The 18502-nt window shown below is 39.1% G+C and overlaps 1 protein-coding gene across 38 annotated transcripts in view; it reads left to right on the top strand.

Moving 5' to 3' along the window:
• Positions 1-18502, top strand: part of RIMS2 (regulating synaptic membrane exocytosis 2) — a 728605-nt gene that overhangs the window by 707528 nt on the left and 2575 nt on the right. For 37 of the 38 annotated variants that reach the window (XM_043539203.1, XM_043539200.1, XM_043539204.1 and 34 more), the window contains 4 exons: positions 14310-14451; positions 15901-16013; positions 16851-16952; positions 17944-18083. In XM_043539203.1, coding sequence (XP_043395138.1) covers positions 14310-14451; positions 15901-16013; positions 16851-16952; positions 17944-18083 — 497 coding nt within the window. Of the gene's footprint in view, positions 1-3319; positions 3966-14309; positions 14452-15900; positions 16014-16850; positions 16953-17943; positions 18084-18502 lie in introns of those variants that run through there. The other variant, XM_037892152.2, reaches the window with a different exon arrangement.

Below are 18502 nucleotides of genomic sequence, written 5' to 3'. Positions count from 1 at the left end.
GGCATCACATTTTGGGAAAGATGTGGACAAATTGCAAAAAGTCCAGCAGAGTGCAACAAAAATGATTAAAGGTGTAGAAAACTTGACCTACAAGGAAAGACTGAAAAAATTGTGTTAAATATTTTCCAAGTTCAGTACAAGCACTAGTTATAATCTTTCCAATTCCATCTCTTCTGTGAGATGGAGATAATAATTAAATATTAATAATATACCCATTTCACAGAAGAGGAAATTTGTTCATAGAGAAGACACACAATTTGCCCATTGCACACAGTAAGTCAGTGCTAGAACCAGTATTAGAACTCTGGAATTCTTATCTCACAACTCCATACTCTGTCCAGTAGCTTATATTGCCTCTTTTTTGTAATACAAAAGGTGTGCTACAAATATCCTGATAAGGCTTTAGGGAAAATGGCAGAAATAGATTTTAAAATTGTGTAAATCTTGTGGCATGCTTGAAAGCAGATTCTATTGTTTGTCCAGGCTTCTGTAAAAGTCACAGTTGTAGTTGCTCAACCAGTGTTTTATGTTTTTTTCCTCTCCTGCTGGTAATAGCTCACCTTTCCTGATCACTCTCGTTACAGTGCGTATGGTAACACTCATTTTTTCATGTTCTCTGTGTATATAAAATCTCCCCACTGTATTTTCCACTGCATGCATCCCATGAAGTGAGCTGTAGCTCACAAAAGCTTATGCTCAAATAAATTTGTTAGTCTCTAACGTGCCACAAGTACTCCTTTTCTTTTTCCCTTTGTGTCCCTGTCATATTTCTTTTAATTTTTATGCAACAGTTTTTTATGGAAATTAGTGATAGTTCAACTAAGATTTACTGTTTTTTACATTCCATATCCCAAAAGGACTCTTTAGTGAAAACTAAAATAAATCAAACCATGGACAATTCTGTTCAGAATTTTGCAGTACTTGCACATATCAAATATTTTATTTTTAGTGCACTTTAGTTTATATTAATAGGCGGAATGATCTGCAAACACAAAGGCCATTTTACATCTCTGCTTCAACCATTTATTTGAAGACAGGTGTAAAAGTGTAGAAAACTTGACCCACAAGCCTTTTAGCCACTTATTTCATACTGTATTTTAGAGTTTATTTTTGTATTTTAGGTTTTGTATTTTAGATTTAAATTTTAGAGTGAGCTGCAAACAAAAAATGTTGACTTGCATTCCATCCTTAGCTTGAAACCAAGTTTATCTGTAGTTTGCAAGTAACTGAATATGATGCAGAATAGTTCAAGGTGGAGAGGATTAACTAGAGAGAATTCCGTCACTGTTAGCTCTGATGAATCCATTATTTGGTAAACTGGACCTGTTATCCCACTTATATAGAAAGAACCAATAATGTGCACAATGTGTTACTTTGCTGTTTCCCCCCCCCCCCCCCACTTCTGGTGGAATTTAGCCCTTAAATGTTACTGATGATTTTATAACAGAAACTAATATATATGGCCCCTTTACACAGCTCTGGCAGTGAAAAGGGGCTTTGAAGTGGCATAAATTACATTTACATCCACTTTAAAGCCCCTTTATGCTGCCCCAGTGGTGTACAGGGGGCGGGAGGGGGAGGTGTCTAAGCATAAATGACAAACAGGCTCAAGTAGGTTTATCATTGACAAGGAATATGCATAATTTAAAATGTACTGTATGGAATATCTGTTTTTTTGTTCTAATAAAAATACAGTGATACATAGCCTTGTGAAATGTAAGGAAAATGATGTAATATGAGTGGCTGAATATCAATGCAGCATGTGCTGTTACAGACAAAATTTGCCACAGGGTATGTCTTCACTGCAATGCAAGTACAGGGTTAGTAAACTCAATAGTTTTGGCGGACTTCCAAAGCATGAGTGCTGTGGGGCAAAGCAACAGGACTTGAGTCAGGTGCAGATCCTCCACCTCCATAGGATCCTGGGTCCAAACCCTTGGTTAGTGCGATTTGTGTGTAGACAGAAGTTAGGCTTGAGCCTGATTTCGAACCCTAGGCTTATATTGCAGGGTAGACATACCCCTAGACTCATTTTAACATTCAATTGTGTACTCTCTTGTGGAAATTTTAATGTCAGTTTTTTCTTGTTTAGTTGCTCACGGAAGAAGAGAGAGGGTTTCTCCATTTATTTGGCTCGTTCTCTTTTTTCATTTAGTCATATCTAACATAACTTATTAGGAATACTAGATTATAATGATTTGGAAATAAAAAATGTGATGCACACTCTAAAAATAGCTAGCAGATTACAAATACACAAGAATCACTTTTTATAAGTGCAGAGGATCATATGTTCCATCCAAATGTGATTCTTTACCATAGTGGAAGAATAATAATATTGGTTTCAGAGTAGCAGCCGTGTTAGTCTGTATTCGCAAAAAGAAAAGGAGTACTTGTGGCACCTTAGAGACTAACAAATTTATTTGAGCATAAGCTTTCGTGAGCTACAGCTCACTTCATCGGATAATATTGAGCATTTATAACTTCTTATTATCTAGACATGAATATTCCTTTGAAGAGACCAACTCAATAAAAATTTGCTCCAATGACCAGATCCTGCATGAACGTCAGATGTTAGACACTTTGCATTCAGACCCTACATAATAATAATTTATTACTGAGGAGTTAATACATAACATTAAAAACACTTAATGTTTCATTTACTGGGCATGATATATATGGGCATAAAAGAGCCAGTCAGAAAGCTGCACTTGTATGAGTTCTAAAGCAGTTTTGTCAGCTTGCTGCCTTTTTTGCATTGTCACAGACTGTTGTAGAACAATTCATTAAATACAGGTTTCAGAGTAGCAGCCCTGTTAGTCTGTATTCGCAAAAAGAAAAGGAGTACTTGTGGCACCTTAGAGATGAACAAAAATAATTTTGTTAGTCTCTAAGGTGCCACAAGTACTCCTTGTCTTTTTTCATTAAATAGTTTTACAACAGTGAAAACTAGCCCTTTTTGACGATAGCCAGTTCTTTGGGTTGTTTTGTGCTTAATATCCAAGTACTACCTATTCTATTAATAATGCTAACAGATTGCACCACCAAGGAGACAGTGATTCTAAATGTTCTGATACCGTTTAGCAAAGTTGGGGTGAAAAGCGTGGCCAAAGCACCAACTATGAAGTCCAACAGAAGTGCTGCCAAGACACGTGACATTTAGGGACTGAGCAGCGGCAGTAGTGCTGCTCCCTTGGAGCCCCCTATCGAAAAAGTAAAGTAGACCGACAAATGTGATAAAAGAAAACCTTGACACCCGCTGCTCTCTCGAGCACTGTCTCCTCTCTTAGCCTGCGGCCCTTTTCCCGCTGCTCCAAGTTCTGGTTTGGGGGGAGGGGGGGACGCACTCGCTGGCTTAACTATGAACAGAGAGAGGCGTCGTCAGAGAGTCTGCTGAGCGCTTTGTGAGCGCCGGCGGATCAGGGGCTGGCTGGTCTCCTGCCGTCACACCGAGCAGTCAGTATCGACTCCCAGCTGCGACCTGGGCGCTCCGCAGGCGAGCCGCACACGACATGGCTTTGGCTCCGACCCCCGGCAGCAGTCCCGGAGGCCGGGCTCGCTGACGGCTAATTCCCGGGCTCGGCTGGACGCCGCCGCCCGCTCTCCCCTGAGCCAGCCGCAGAGGGCAGAGAAGAGCTGGGTCTAGCGCCGAGCCCGGGAGCGCGGCCGCCTGCTGACTGCCGGGGCCGGCCGCTCCCCGCAGCCCGGGGAAAGGGGCCGCCTGCCCCCTCCCCGCTGCCCAGGCTCCGGCGGCACCTGCTGCCGGGCTGCGCAAGCCGCCAAGACGCCTCGCTTCTTGTACCGCGCCAAAGGCAGGTCCGGCTCGTCCAGGATGGGCCGGCAGGGGCCGCGCGCGGGGCGCAGCGTGGAGAGGTCCCCGAGCCGGAGCAGCCTCTCCGCCTCTTTCGAGGCGCTCGCCGTCTACTTCCCCTGCATGGGCTCCCTGGAGGAGGAGGAGGACGATGGCGGTGAGGAGCCGGACGGCGCGGGGATGGGCGCTGCAGGGGGAGCTCGGCTGGAAGGGGGCGGCGGGGATGCCCCGTGCGGTTTAGCCAACTCCCAGGAGCTGTGCGGGGCGGGGGGGGCCTTGAACCCTGGGGTGACACAGGGCAGGAGTGAGAGCAGAGAGCGCGCAGCCCTCCCTGTGTGCCGGGGGCTCCGCTCCGGGCTGCCCGGCTGGCGAGCGCGCTGCGCCGGGCCCCGTGCTGGCCGGGGGGCGCCGGGCCGGTGGTGGGCGTTGTCCCGGGAATCCTCAAGCAAGTGGTCAAAAGTGTCACTTTTGCTGTTTAAAGCCGCGGTTGGTTTCTTATAGGATGAGGCGACTAACGTGCAAAACCAGCTCAGTGCTTTACTGTCAGACTTCGCTTTTCCCCATTTAGAAGAGAATAGTGCTGAGGACCTCGACGGTAGATTGTTTTCCGTTTTTAAATTGCTTCTTGTTTACATTCTGAACGCCCCAGGTATATAGAATTGAATCTGTTGTGTGTTATTACAACTAGTAATACGCTAGGAATTCTTTGTGTTCAGAGTGTAATTAATGACACGCTGTTTTGTAAATCAGAACTGAGCTGTAATTTAGAAGGAGCCTTTTACATGGTCAATGAAACCGTTAAGAGTAATTTTGATATTAGATCATTTGCTAAGCATTATTTATACTGTAAAATGTTTCTGGGTTTTTCGGTTTCATTTTCTTTAGTAAACTGTCTGGAGAGCAGTAAATACAGTCTCAATGTTGAGCTTGCCAACAGTTCTTACTCTGTAGTTAACACACCAGTTCCAAAACAGTTACAATCCGTTTTGAATAATTAAATACTGTCCCTATTTAGTAATTCATTTTATGAATATAGGCAGAAGACCTAGTTTTAGAGCCAGATCCTGTAAATCCTGGCTCATGTAAATAATCTCCGTTCATGAAAGTAGCCCCAGTCAATTCAGTAGGACTATTAGCATAAATATGAATTACTTATGTGAGTTACAGGATCAGACCCTTACTAGAAAAATAGTGGAAATATATTTTCCCAAATAACAGTAGTAAATTAATTCAAGTCAGATTTGACTGTAGTTAAAATAGATGATTATAATGGAAAATTAGGAATACTGAGCTAACCAATGAACACAGAACCTGAAAAACAAAATTGTATCTTTATCATTTTCCATTTGGAGTGTATGCATAGAAAATGTATGTACTTATGCATAATACCAAATTCTTGCTTGGCTACAAACGACTTTTCTTCAGCTTATGTTTTGAAAATTGACTTCAGAAAAAAATAAATTGGCATTTTCATAATTTTACAGGTAGAACTATTTTAAATTTCATTGGCATTTATCACAAGGAATTTAAGGTTTATGTTTAAAGAAATAGTAATTAAAATATGCTCCAAAAATTTCTGTTAAAAACACGCTGTTTTTAAAGCAATTAAATTACCATCAATTATGCTAAATGTATTTAGATTTTCTGTTAAGAGAACATCTCCGTACATTTCAGAACAGTTCTTTCATTTTCTAGCATGGGTTACAATTATTATATGTATCCTGTCTCATCACCATGGTATTGGTGCACCTAGTTATTTTATTTATTCTTACTTACTTTGTTTCTCTTACTAATAATTACTATTCAGCAGGTGCCTTTGTATGTTAAGAACTGAGGATTGGTAATTTCATGAAATTTCAACCACCTTAAAGAACTTTTCCAATGAATGGATAGTAAATCAGTAGAGGAACAACTAGAATATCTAATTAAAAATCAATTGACGTATATATAATCTTTCCTTTACTTACTTTGTAATATCAGTTTGTATATTTTCCCATCCTGGCTGTTTTTGACTCTGTATCAGAACAAAAAAGAGATGTATGTACACTTTTCAGTATTTTGTTAACCTCTAGTAACTAACCATATTCTGAGTTCAACCATATACAACAATGATTCTCATGTAATTTAAATGAGACCATTGAAATATGTTTCCCATATAATTTGTGTGAATTTGGGTTTCTGCTGCCTAATATTTTGGATACACATGAGGAGATAAAGGGAGTGAAAAGGCGTGGAAGTCAAATTCATCTCTCAAACACACTCAGTGAATCTGTGAAAATAGACATTAGATGTCTATGATGGACTCCAAGTAGCCTCCGAACACAGATCAGGATCTGCCATATTCTGAAACATTTTATATCATGACTTTGATGTGTTGTCAGATCCCATAAGTAGGTGTGGTTTGAGCCAAAGTGAGCAGTATACACAAACAACCTCTCCCCTCCATGATCTTTGTATGCAGTCATCTGAAAGGGCAGATCCCAAATTCATTTCATGAGTAAACTGTTCCAGCCCCGAGGTGGAATAACTGCTGCATGTGATGCGTAGGGAAAAGATAGATGTCTCACCATATGAGCTTTTACAAAAATTTTCAGCTAAATGAGACATACTAGTACAAATGGAAAATCTGTCTTTCCGGACTTTAGTGTGGATTTGTGAAACTGACTAGAGGACCTTTGGTCCATAAACCATTGAATTGAATACACATATATGTATTTTTACATCTGAAAAGATACAATGTGGATAATAATCTTTATTTTAGAAGTGAGCAAAGTGTAAGTCAATCAAATTTATTAAGAGTTAAGCTACTATTTTTAATACCATGTTTGAGAGAACATAGCCCAAGGGAAATTGATTATAGAAAGATTTAGGTCCTGACTCCCCACTACATCCAAGTTGTGCTCAAATATAGTGGAAAAGGATGGACACAGGGAGCTGCCTGATTCAAAATCACCTGACCCTCAGTGTAAGTTAGGTCCTGCCCATAGGCAGTCTTAACTTATGTCAGAGAGAATTTATGACAGTGGTCAATTAGGTGTAACAAAGCTTGCTCTACTTCACCACGTCCCCTCCTCAGCCTGTCTTCAAGAATGCCCCCAGGGGGTGGTGGTTGGGCATAGAAGGTGGCAGAGGTAACTCAGAGTTCCCCTGCACAGGGAGAATTCCCCGCTGGCAATCTCCAGCCACTTTAAGACTACTTTGCGCCACTTAGCAGACTGGAAAAGCTAGCCTTTAGTCAGTATTTATCAAACACATTGTATTGCTGGGCTATAATGATTGTAACAATCACGAATAAGAGCTAAGAAATTGAGCAACTTTTACAGTACCCAGAGTGCTTTATGTTTCCTAGTTGCCTCTCTGTTGAAGAATCTATGTGGACACTGACGTTTCAGCCAGTTATTTATTCTGAATAACATTTTATTTCATTATTATTTTTATCTATGGTATGTATAGTAAAAAAAACATTATTAAAGCTAATTCTAGATTAGACAGCCAGAGAGAAGTGTATGGTGGACACACACGCACACACACCCCAGTAGACATCCATATGGTATTAGAGCAAAGCTTGAGTCACATATAGATGCTATCAAAGGATTTTTTTTTAGCATTAATGTGTCACATTAACTGAAAGTTAAAAGTTTAGTCCCTACTGAAAGAAGTGTTTGATATTTGGAACAAAATGAAATCACATTTAGCATGAAGAAAAGTTTGGGTGACAATCTCCGCCTGTCTAATCCAGCCACTTTTGAATATGAAATCCTGGCCCCATTGAAATGAATGGGAATTTTGACACTGATTTCATAGAACTCAGGAATTCACCCTGTGACCTGAGTTTGTTAGAAACCTTTTTAGATGGCCACACTTCCACAGTGCGAGCTTGTTCCATGATGTAAAAATGGTGAGTCTGAGTTTGCTGAGCTTTTTTTGGGCTCTGGCAGAACGAAGGCCTGATTTTCACTACCACAAGTATGTCCACACCACAGTGTGGACACTGCCTGATTTTCACTGCAGTGTGTAACTTCACACATCTTACATGCCAGCAATGCCACCATCAGTCTAGACCAGTGGTTCCCAAACTGGGGTTTGCAAAATGTTACGGGGGTTCTCGGGGAAAAAATTCTTTAATGGCAGACAGAGCTGTCCCTAGGGACCCCAGGCAGCGCGGGGCCGGCAGCCCGGAGCCCCTGGACTTCCAAGAGCTAAACAGATCGAAGCAAGCATATCTATCACACTGAGGAGATTTAAACTTCAAGACTCTTTATAAGAAATGGAAAGGGAGGTGGATATTTTTTGCTGTTTTTAAAATTAAATAGGCAGCTAGTGTTGTTTTTAAAATTATTATGAAGAACAAGTTTAAGCTTTGTTGTAACGTGCGTTGTTTGCCTGGACTGCTCAAGACCTAAATGCTTGCATAGGAGGAACTCTTTGAGCTGGCTTCTTAAATACCTTTATGCTGTTTCACATCTGATACTCCTTGATGAAACATAGGAGCCTTGTCTTATAACAGGCTTATTCAAAGTAATACAAGCTACGAAAGTGAGATCTTGGAAGAGTGTTGCAGTTTTCATAATGTAATAAAAATACTGTAATGATAAATAATAATTAACAAATAATGTGTAATAAGCATGTCATAAAAACAAATTTTATGTTTCCAAGATCACTGCTTTTATAATTTATATTCAGGTAAAGGAGAAAATCCCTGGAAATATTCATTTTTAGGAGGGGGTTTGTGAGACTTGACATTTTATTGAAAGGGTTTCACAGGTTATTAAAGTTTGGGAACCACTGGTCTAAGTGGTTCCCAAAGCCTAAGTCAGGCACTGATGGTATGTGTGCTTCCATATCATAGAAATGTTACCTGACCTAGATACAAAGCCAGCCATCACCAACAACTGAAACATCTTCTAAATACTACTGAGATACACACAGTGTTTGGATAAGATTTGATCCTTCCCCATATAAGGACATGTTCATTGGTATACTCCAGCTAATTTTTGCCATTTCATTAACATTAGCAAATTAGGTCTACACCTAACACTTAGGTTGATCTAATTATGTTGGTCAGGGCTGTGAACTAGTTAAGCCGACCTAAACCCCACTAGAGACACTGCTAGCTCAAAGGAAGAATTCATTCGGGGGGTGGATTAACTACAGCGACAGAAAAACACCTTCCGCCACTTAACACATCTATGCTATTGCGCTCCAGCAGAACAGCTACAGCACCGTAAATGTGCTGCAGTAGTGTCTGTAGTGTAGACAAGCCCCCAATTTAACTGGCTGATCAAACCATGTTTTGATTGCCAAAATGTGGCATAGGAGCTGGAGTGCACCAGTGAATCTACCCTGGTTAAGAGAAACACATTCTAACATAGTGAAAAGAGATTAATTCTGATTAGGGGCTGCTCCCCATTTGCCCCGCAGCAGCCCTCCCTTGGCCTTCTCATCCTACACCCCTTTGGACTGGGGACCTCCTCCCCTTGCAACCTTTCCCAGAGGACCCAGGCATCTCCCTGCCTCCCACCCTTCCCCACATGCCAGACCCCCAGTCGGAGTATAAGGGATTCAGCCTGGGGTTTGTTTTTTTTCCATAAAAACACCCCACCCAGTCCCTTGCAGTTGGTCATAAAAACACCCCACCCAGACCCCTGCACTCTGGACTCCCAGGTTTTTGCAGTTTGGCTTTTTTCATAACACTTTTACTTCCTCTGCTAAATGGTATTGTGTATGATGTTAAACAGCAGCTTGGCAAAGCTGCCTAGAAGATGCATTGAATCAGCAAAGCCCTCAGTTGCCCTGGACCTAGCTCCTCCCTGACCAGCGTCACCTGCTTTTTTCAGCTGTTCTGGCAGAGCTGGAGGCGATTTCAGGCAGCTTGTACCTCTGTCCCCACCCCCAAGTGGACTTAACCAACTACACTCAGATACCATGGTGATGAAGGCGACATAGATGTCTAGATCTTCTTTTAAAAATGCCGAAACAGTTTGAGCAAAACTAAAAATGTGACTGAAACATAACTTGCATATTCTGGGACCCAAGTCTACCAGGAAAACCAAGGGAGAAAATTAGAAAAGATCTGCTGGCTGACTGACATTTATTAGACCTATTAGCGTCAGAGCATAACGCAACCTGAATATTTGACTTAAGTGACTGGATAGAGCTTTAAAACTTTTGACTTTGATGATGTTTCCCATATAGTCAGAATAGTAAAACTCCATAGCACCATTGTTTCAGCTGGAGTTACAAATGTGTAGCAGAATGGTTTGAAAACACCTGCAGTCCCCACTATATTGTGAAACTTGCACTATATCTAGGAGAGTGTTTGGGACTAAACCTTGGCAGAAGGGGTCTGTTTAAATAATGTTCTTTTTGCTGGCTGGGATCGTATAGATATTCATCTGTTATATCTCACCTGCAAAAATAGGCTTTAGGATTGTGTCTAATTTGTGTAATGTCAGTAATGTCATCCAACTATTTTGGCAAGATTTCTCTCATTAAGTCCTACCAGAGGGTAGTGAGTTATTTAAACACTCTCTACATTGCTCAAAAATGTTACACAGATCCTGCTGATAATGTGTATAATGGTCCTTTGCAACTCTAACAATAAACAAGAGTTGGGTAGAGATTGGTTTTATGATGATTACTGCATGTTTCAAATGTTTACTTTTCTAATATATGTAAATAGTAATAAAACTGCAATAAAAACAATTTTTTAAAAGGTAGGATTTCTCTTAAATATATACAACATTTACAATTTACGGAAGTGTATTCTATCCAGGACACTGCAGAATTCCTGTTAACATTGATGAGCACATGAAGAGAGTATACCACCTAAAATTATATGAATGCATTTAACAGCATAACCCAGAAATACCATGATCTTAGTAGTTTTGACATAGACTGTCTCTAAAGATGATCAGCTGTTGACCTCTCTAACTAACAAAATTAAAGTCTTGGAGTTGAATGGTTTGAGTGATGGGGATATATATCTCCTTCTCTAATCCTCATATAGATTATATAAAATAAGAGTTTTATTCAACAAAATTACTTGCTCTAATTTTTTAGGGATTTTAATAGTTTGGGGTGGGCATGATTCACCACTGCTTTGTACTTTGTGTAGTCTGTGCACACACAGCTCAAGGTGGATGTAAAATGGTACCATTCTAATATGGTAGCATTTTATACTCACTCTGCACAGGTGTAGATGACTATGCAAAGTACAAGGCAGTTGTGAATCAGGCCCATGAGGCATGAGGTTTGAGAACATTACTGTGACTCTGGAAAATAGCCAGGGAGAGTTGCTGTCTGTTCATATCCTATTATAAGGAATTGTACATTTGTAAAGAAAAGTAGATTAGGATAATTTAATAAGCCTACATTTTGCCATCTACTTATTTTTCTCTCCTAACAGAATTAACCCACTTCTTGGGTTCCAGTGCATGAACCACTCAGTGCTGTAACAATATCAATAAAGTTAGCCATAGCTAGGTTAAAGTGTTTAGGAGTTAGTTAAAGATAAAAGATCAGAAGTTGTGATTATATTTAGTGTGTTTTTATATTCCCAAATCAGCAACTGTACTGTAATTTACTTTGCAAAGTGATGAATTGAGGTTTACTCCTTTTAGCTATGGGCAAAAATTTCAGAAAGTGTTCCATCATAAGTATTGTGGGTCTATCCTTGTTTCATTTTGGCCAAATAAGCAACTAAAGATTTAGCACAAGTTACGTTTTTTTTGTAGTATATATTTCTGCCTTAATGTCAGAAATACTTTTTCTGTACAACTATAAAACTGCATTCTTGGTTGATTAACTGTTCCACTTAGATTTTCTTAGATAAATGATGATCACATGAAATGTGAATTTCAACTATTATGGTTTTTATATTTGTTGTATTTTACAATGAGTCACTTAACAACAATAACAGTTTGATAATTCAATCCTTACTATTTTCACCATTAAAGTAACAAGGGGCAAGACAGAGGATATATTCTCCTTATGGGTGCACAGGCATAACTGTCACTAATACTAATGCAAATACAAGTGAGTACAGAGAGGAAAAGAGAAAAAGAAGCTGCTCAGAAATACCCAGAAAAAATAAAGGTGTGGTATTGTGCAGTTAAAAAGGCAGACAGTCTCTTTTGAGACCATAAGACAACTCTAAATTGACTTCTGTTGAGCGCTTACCAATGATTCCTCATACAACTTTCTTTCAACCCCAGTCAAGGGCTGGGGATGATGAGGGTGTTTTAAATTATTCCAGATTAGGAATTTATACATACACATAAAGGTTTAGGTTAGCTTTGGACTGGTAACATCCACGCAACAGCAATGTTCCTTCTTCTACTTAGCCATCACTCTGGCCTCTCATCTGAACTGAATCACTTGTTTCAGATAAAATGAATATGGGAAAAGAAGAATATTTTAAAATGAGAAACCACAATAGCCACACTCAGAACAGCTAGTGAAATAGGTGCACATGCGCTGAGCCTTGAGCAGCTGTTGCTCTGCTGTTTCTTATGCCTCTTCCATAATTTCGCAATAAATCAAGTTGCAACATATGTGTTCATTCTTAATGTACGTTTAGTTGAAGCGTCAAGGCAAATAGATTTAGAATTCTCACTCTTCCTTACATGATTAACAACAGTTAAGGACAAGACCAAAAGACCATTCTGAAGGTGTATTATAGTGACCTTTTAGAATCATGCACAGTGAAAGTGTTCTATCGTGTTTGCATTAGAGAGTATAACAACACTGACTTGGGAACGATCCGTACTTAAATATAAACTGAACAAAAACTAACACTGAATGGGGCAAAGAACATTTTTTAAAAAGTGTAATATCACAAGTCTCTTAATGTGAAGAGTATGGAGCTTCCGATATTGTGAACCTTTTATGTGGCCTCCACTGTAATGCCTGTTTGTCCATGTAGCTGTGTAAGAATATTCTTTTGTTCCTGTCATAGTAACTGGATTTTAGATCAATTCTGGACCAATGTTGGACGTCGGCTGTCAACTTCCATTAGTTTAATCTAAATAATAAAACAAGTAGACACTTGGAACAGTACAAGTAGATACAAATGAAATTGTCACCCTTTGCCCTTCATTTTTCATAGCTAATACAAAGCTCTTAGTTCTTGCATTTATGTTTATTGATATTGATGGACGTAGTTAGTTTTGATGTAACAAAAACTGATTTTGTTTTATTGGATGATAAATTCATATGAGTGGCCAAAATTTTGCAGCAAAGTTAATCGTCCTATTATTCATCATATCACTGTAGTGATTAAAAGTAAAAGCCTTGGGCAGTATACAGGCTGAAGTCAGCTATTTATCCATAGAACAGGGCCAAGCAACTGGAATTCAAGCTTCCCTACTCCATTCGCTGGATTTAGAGATACCGTAACACCTCAGACACGACCTGGAGTGACTACCTCTAGTCATGAAAGAGGGAAGTTCAGTCTCTATGCCACTTCAGTACTTAGCTTTTTTGTCAAGGCTGTCAACAAGTGTGCCACCCGGGGAATAGATCATAATCCCTAGTCAAATCACTACTCCCAAATTCTACTTTATTCAATTTTTCTTCATCTGTCTGTCTCAGTATCTAAAATTAAAATAGAACATATGTAAGCACTGATGTCTACTTTTAGGTATAGAGATAGAATTTCCATATTATTGTGCATAAAACTAAGCACAAGCTGTATTTCTTCTGCAATACATAGATAAAGCTAACTAACTAAAAATAATAGGCAAGGAAAAGGAAAGATTTGAAATAGGGATTGTATTTTGTTGTTCACCTTCCTCGCTAATAGATATCTATAACTTCATTTAGCAAATGATAACCAAATGCTTTTCAGCCCGAATCAGAGCATTTCTGAAATAGTGTAGGCTTTAGTTTAATAGTAACATTTCAACAGAATCGCCGGAGAAGAGTGCATTTATCACAGGACAAAATATTTTTAAGTACACTAAATCTAAGTACCTTTGTGAGTTGAATATATTTCAAGGGTTTTTATGTTCTCATTCTCTCAATGCTGTCATAAAAAACCAGCAACTCATAGAACCAATATATTTTAAAAGATCTACAATATCACAGTCTGCTGATTGTTGTGTCAAAGTGTCTGTTGCTCAAATATATGTGCACAGTATTTTCAATACATATTTGTATATTCCTACTTTGGCATCCTTCTATAATGTTCATTGTCTATATTATTGCCTTCTAAGTAGATCTGTTTACTATAGTGAAAAGAAAAGGAGGACTTGTGGCACCTTAGAGACTAACCAATTTATTTAAGCATAAGCTTTCGTGAGCTATAGTTCACTTCATCGGATGCATAATCCGATGAAGTGAGCTGTAGCTCACGAAAGCTTATGCTCAAATAAATTGGTTAGTCTCTAAGGTGCCACAAGTCCTCCTTTTCTTTTTGTGAATACAGACTAATACGGCTGCTACTCTGAAACCTGTTATTATAGTGAGATACAGTAAGTGTTCTGGTCTGTTTTTACAGAAGCGGGTGGTAAGAAGCTGCGGAGCACTGTCCAGAGAAGCACAGAAACTGGGCTAGCTGTGGAAATGAGAAACTGGATGACACGTCAGGCCAGCCGGGAATCTACAGATGGCAGCATGAACAGCTACAGTTCTGAGGGAAAGTGAGTAAGATTGACTGGTTATGATGTTCTTGTTTTATGTTTCTCCACTAAACTAGTCCTATAAAAAAACAGGAGTTGAATCCTAAAGTCCCTACTCAGGGCAGAACTCCCATTTAAATCAGTTTGCCTGCGGGAGGTTTTTCAAGTAAAACCAATGGCTAAAATGTTCTTCTGTGATCTGTATATGGAGGGATTTCCTACTGCCTATGTTGCAGTTGTTAGTGTCACTTTTGCAGCACCATCACCATGACCTGCAGAGAGTTCTCAGTGGGTTTAGGCTCCGAGTGTACAGGTTGGGAGGGATACAAATGGGTGGAGTAAGTGCATCATACCTCTTGTAACCTGGTGGAGAATCTGCCATCAGGAGTCTTTCTATTCTGTGAAGCCTACTTCAGGCAGAGGACCTCTAGCAGATCTCCCGTGATCCATAAACTCTGTAATCTGAACCTACTTCTTTTTCCAAATACCCCTGCCTGTACTGACACAACCTGTTAGAAAGTCCTCAAGGTGACCCTTGGTGTGTTTTGGCATGGGCAAGAGTAAAGATTTGGCCCTATGTTTTTAAACTTCCTACACTAGGCTTTTTCAAGAGGGCCCAAGTTAAATAGTTCTTTAAATAAAATCTGCACAAACAGTTTACACAAATGTCTCACAAAGTATGGTTTATACTAGTGTGGTATACTCTACCAAGCAATATACTCTACAGAGCTTGTTGTATCAAAGCACATAATTTTTATGTGGCTAGAGCTGTGAAAATAATGTGTAATGGATAATTAATGTGACCCGTTTTGCCTCTTTTTCTGTTTATAAATCATCCATAGAAAGATTGTGTCAAAAGTATTAGTTATTAACCCGATAATTTTTGGTCTGTAGTTGTTCACAGGCAAATTTTAATATATGAAATTTGAGTTCTTTTGTTTAATTATATATGCCTTATGGTTCATTTCTCTTCTCTAATTAGATAAGTGTAACTCTTAGAAGAGTTTTTGGGTGCAAATACACATGCATGTGATTCTGAAATTTGTTTCTATGAATATCTGCATGCTCAATTAAAGTTCACTATTTCACCAAACATTTCTGCCATTACTGGCATTCATTTGGTTGAGTATTTGTAGAGCACAAACACAGTCAAAGTGAGTTCACTTAAAAATGTAAACAAATATTTGCCAAAAACTTTACTTCAATGCAACTGCTCGCGTCCTTCAGGTCAAATATGTGCTTAAGTACCTTGTGGAATCCAGGCCCTTATTAATACCGCAGGAATTGACAATATCTTTGATGCAACAAAAAAGCAGCAAGATGGAGAAATGTCATAATGGGAGGAAAGAACATGGGAATTAGATCACCCTAATCAACTGTCTTCCGGAGCCTGAGTTGCCATTGTTTGAGGTTGTTAAAAAGAGCTTGCAATTGGTAATTTAAACTGTTCTGTTTCCTTTGTTTCCTTAGTCTGATTTTCCCAGGTGTGCGGTTGGCCTCTGACAGTCAGTTCAGTGATTTTCTGGATGGACTTGGCCCTGCGCAGCTAGTAGGACGCCAAACGCTGGCAACACCATCTATGGGTAAGAATTCATGTCTTGCAGTTTCAGCATAATCTTTGTGGTCTAGTAACTAAAGAATAGTACTAGGAGTCAAGAGAGCTGAGTTCTAGTTCTGGCCATGCCATTGACTTGTTGTATGATCTTGAACAAGTCACCAAGGGCCAAATTTTCAAAAGTGTCTTCTAACTATCAGTACCTCATCTTCAGATGAAATTGATGATTGTTGTGAATGCTCAACAGCTCTGAAATCAGGACCTAGGTGACTAAAGTTGCACATCGAAATATTCAGACGCTCAAAACTAGAGGGCCGGTTTTGAAAATTTGGTCCTTAATCTCTCTGTACCTAAGTTTCCCATCTGTAAAATGGGGATAATATTACTTACCCACTGGTATGAGCAGCTGGAGATTGTCAAGTGAAAAGTGCTATTTAAATGCAAAAACATGTAGTTATTGTTCATATAATCTTTAAATGTACAAACATCTTTTGATGCATATTTTTTTAAACTAGAAGCATGGTGGAAATAGTTTGAAACAGCTTTACAAATGTATTTTAATGGCTCTTGTAGTGACTCTTAGCTCACTGAAGGGTATGTAAAGGAAAAAAAGAAATGTAATGTAGATTAGGGGAGAGAAACCAAGATGAGAATATTATCTGTAGTGGTTTTTGTACTGTACAGGACCTCAAATAGCAGTGGGAAAAAATCTTTAAAACGTATCTATTATAGTTAATTCCTTATTGACTTCGTTGGTGTTATGTGAAAGAAACAAGATGTCATACATTAATTCCATAACATGCCACTAGTTTAAATATGATTGGATGTTCTTGAATAGCAATGTCTCAACGTTTTCCTCTCCCAGGCGATATCCAGATAGGAATGATGGACAAAAAAGGACAGTTGGAGGTAGAAATAATACGAGCCCGTGGCCTTGTTGTAAAACCAGGTTCAAAGACACTGCCAGGTAAGAAAAGAACAACATACTTTTGTGAATAGGAATACCTTGCTAACACACTAAGTTCTGTCTGCAGAAAAATTTCTGAGGCTTCACTGTTGAAGTTGAGTGAAATCTATTAACAGATAGCTAATAGCAGTCGGTTATAGCATTTGCTGTACATTGAAAAGTAAAAATGTACTGACCCGGTATGAAAGCCTACATGTACAAGTAAAGATTTCGTTTCAACCCCAACGTCAGGAGTAAATGTTAACAGCGAATGTCTTTGGTGGTGCTGTGCTCTGGGCTCCTATTGAAGGACAACAGCTATTTTAATAACAACAAATGCCTCCTTGGCTATGGGAAAGGGAAAGGAAGCATGTGTTGAAGATGTGACATAAGTAATTTAAGGGAGAGGAGGAAGTTAACAAAATGCTTGGAATAGATACATAACTTAGAAAGAAGACAGGTACCTGATGTTTATTTTCTTCTCTTTTCACAATATATTGTCTTACTATGTTAGTATACAGTGTTGAATGAAGGGGACAATACAGTGACATGTTTAGCAAGTTCTTCTGTCAAAATAGAAATCAGTTTAGAATCTTTCTTTCTGCAGCTTTTTGTCTTGCAGATTATTTGAGAGCATAAAATATTTGAGGCTTGATCCAAAGCCCATTGAAGTCTGTGTCCTTTATTTACTTAATGGGCTGTGGATCAGACCCTAGTTTTGTGTTCATTGAAGAAATATTTAATTTTTTTTTCAGTTCAAAAACTGAATTGATTCATAAAGTAGACAATACCAAAAGAGAGAGAAATATAGAGAAGGTTTGTAATCTGATATACATGAATATGATACGTAAGGATAAAGGTTCATAGTTACTGAATACTGTATTTGAGCACTTGTTTAATTATTTATCTACTAAATGACAGGACTCAGCAAATGGTGATAGAACGTTGCAGCTAGCTTGCAAAATCTGGATTAGCCTTTCACTTACTTTTTTTCATTTTCTTCCCCTCTAAGCACCATATGTAAAGGTGTATCTATTAGAAAATGGAGCCTGCATAGCCAAAAAGAAAACAAAGGTAGCAAGAAAAACACTTGAACCTCTTTATCAGCAACTTTTGTCATTTGAAGAAAGCCCCCAAGGAAAAGTTTTACAGGTAATTTAAATCAATATTCTTGTCTATCTGAAAATGTTTCACTTGTACAATTCTCACTGAATGAGCCCAAGACTTCCTTCCACGCCTCATTCTACAAGTCCTGTTATTTCAAAGCCTTCCTGAGCAGATGGCTACCAGAGCAATGCCTTATGCTCTATTGATGATTAGCCAGTAAGAGGTGCTGCATAAACATTGATTAGGACACGCAGGCAAATGAGAACAGGCACAGGGATGGATTTAATTGTAAGGCCACAACTTCATTAAACTTAATACCCAGGTGGGGTGTCATCTGCCCCATCTCCCTGTACTAGGCCTTTGGGTCCAGTACGGGGTTTAGAGGGCTCCTATCAGATATTCCTTAACACCGCGTAGACTTTCCACTGCTTACCCCTATGATTCAGCTCACTTTGCTGAATCAT

Source organism: Chelonia mydas, chromosome 2, assembly GCF_015237465.2.
Source record: "Chelonia mydas isolate rCheMyd1 chromosome 2, rCheMyd1.pri.v2, whole genome shotgun sequence".
NCBI lineage: Eukaryota > Metazoa > Chordata > Testudines > Cheloniidae > Chelonia > Chelonia mydas.
This window is presented reverse-complemented; position numbering and strand designations above follow the sequence as displayed.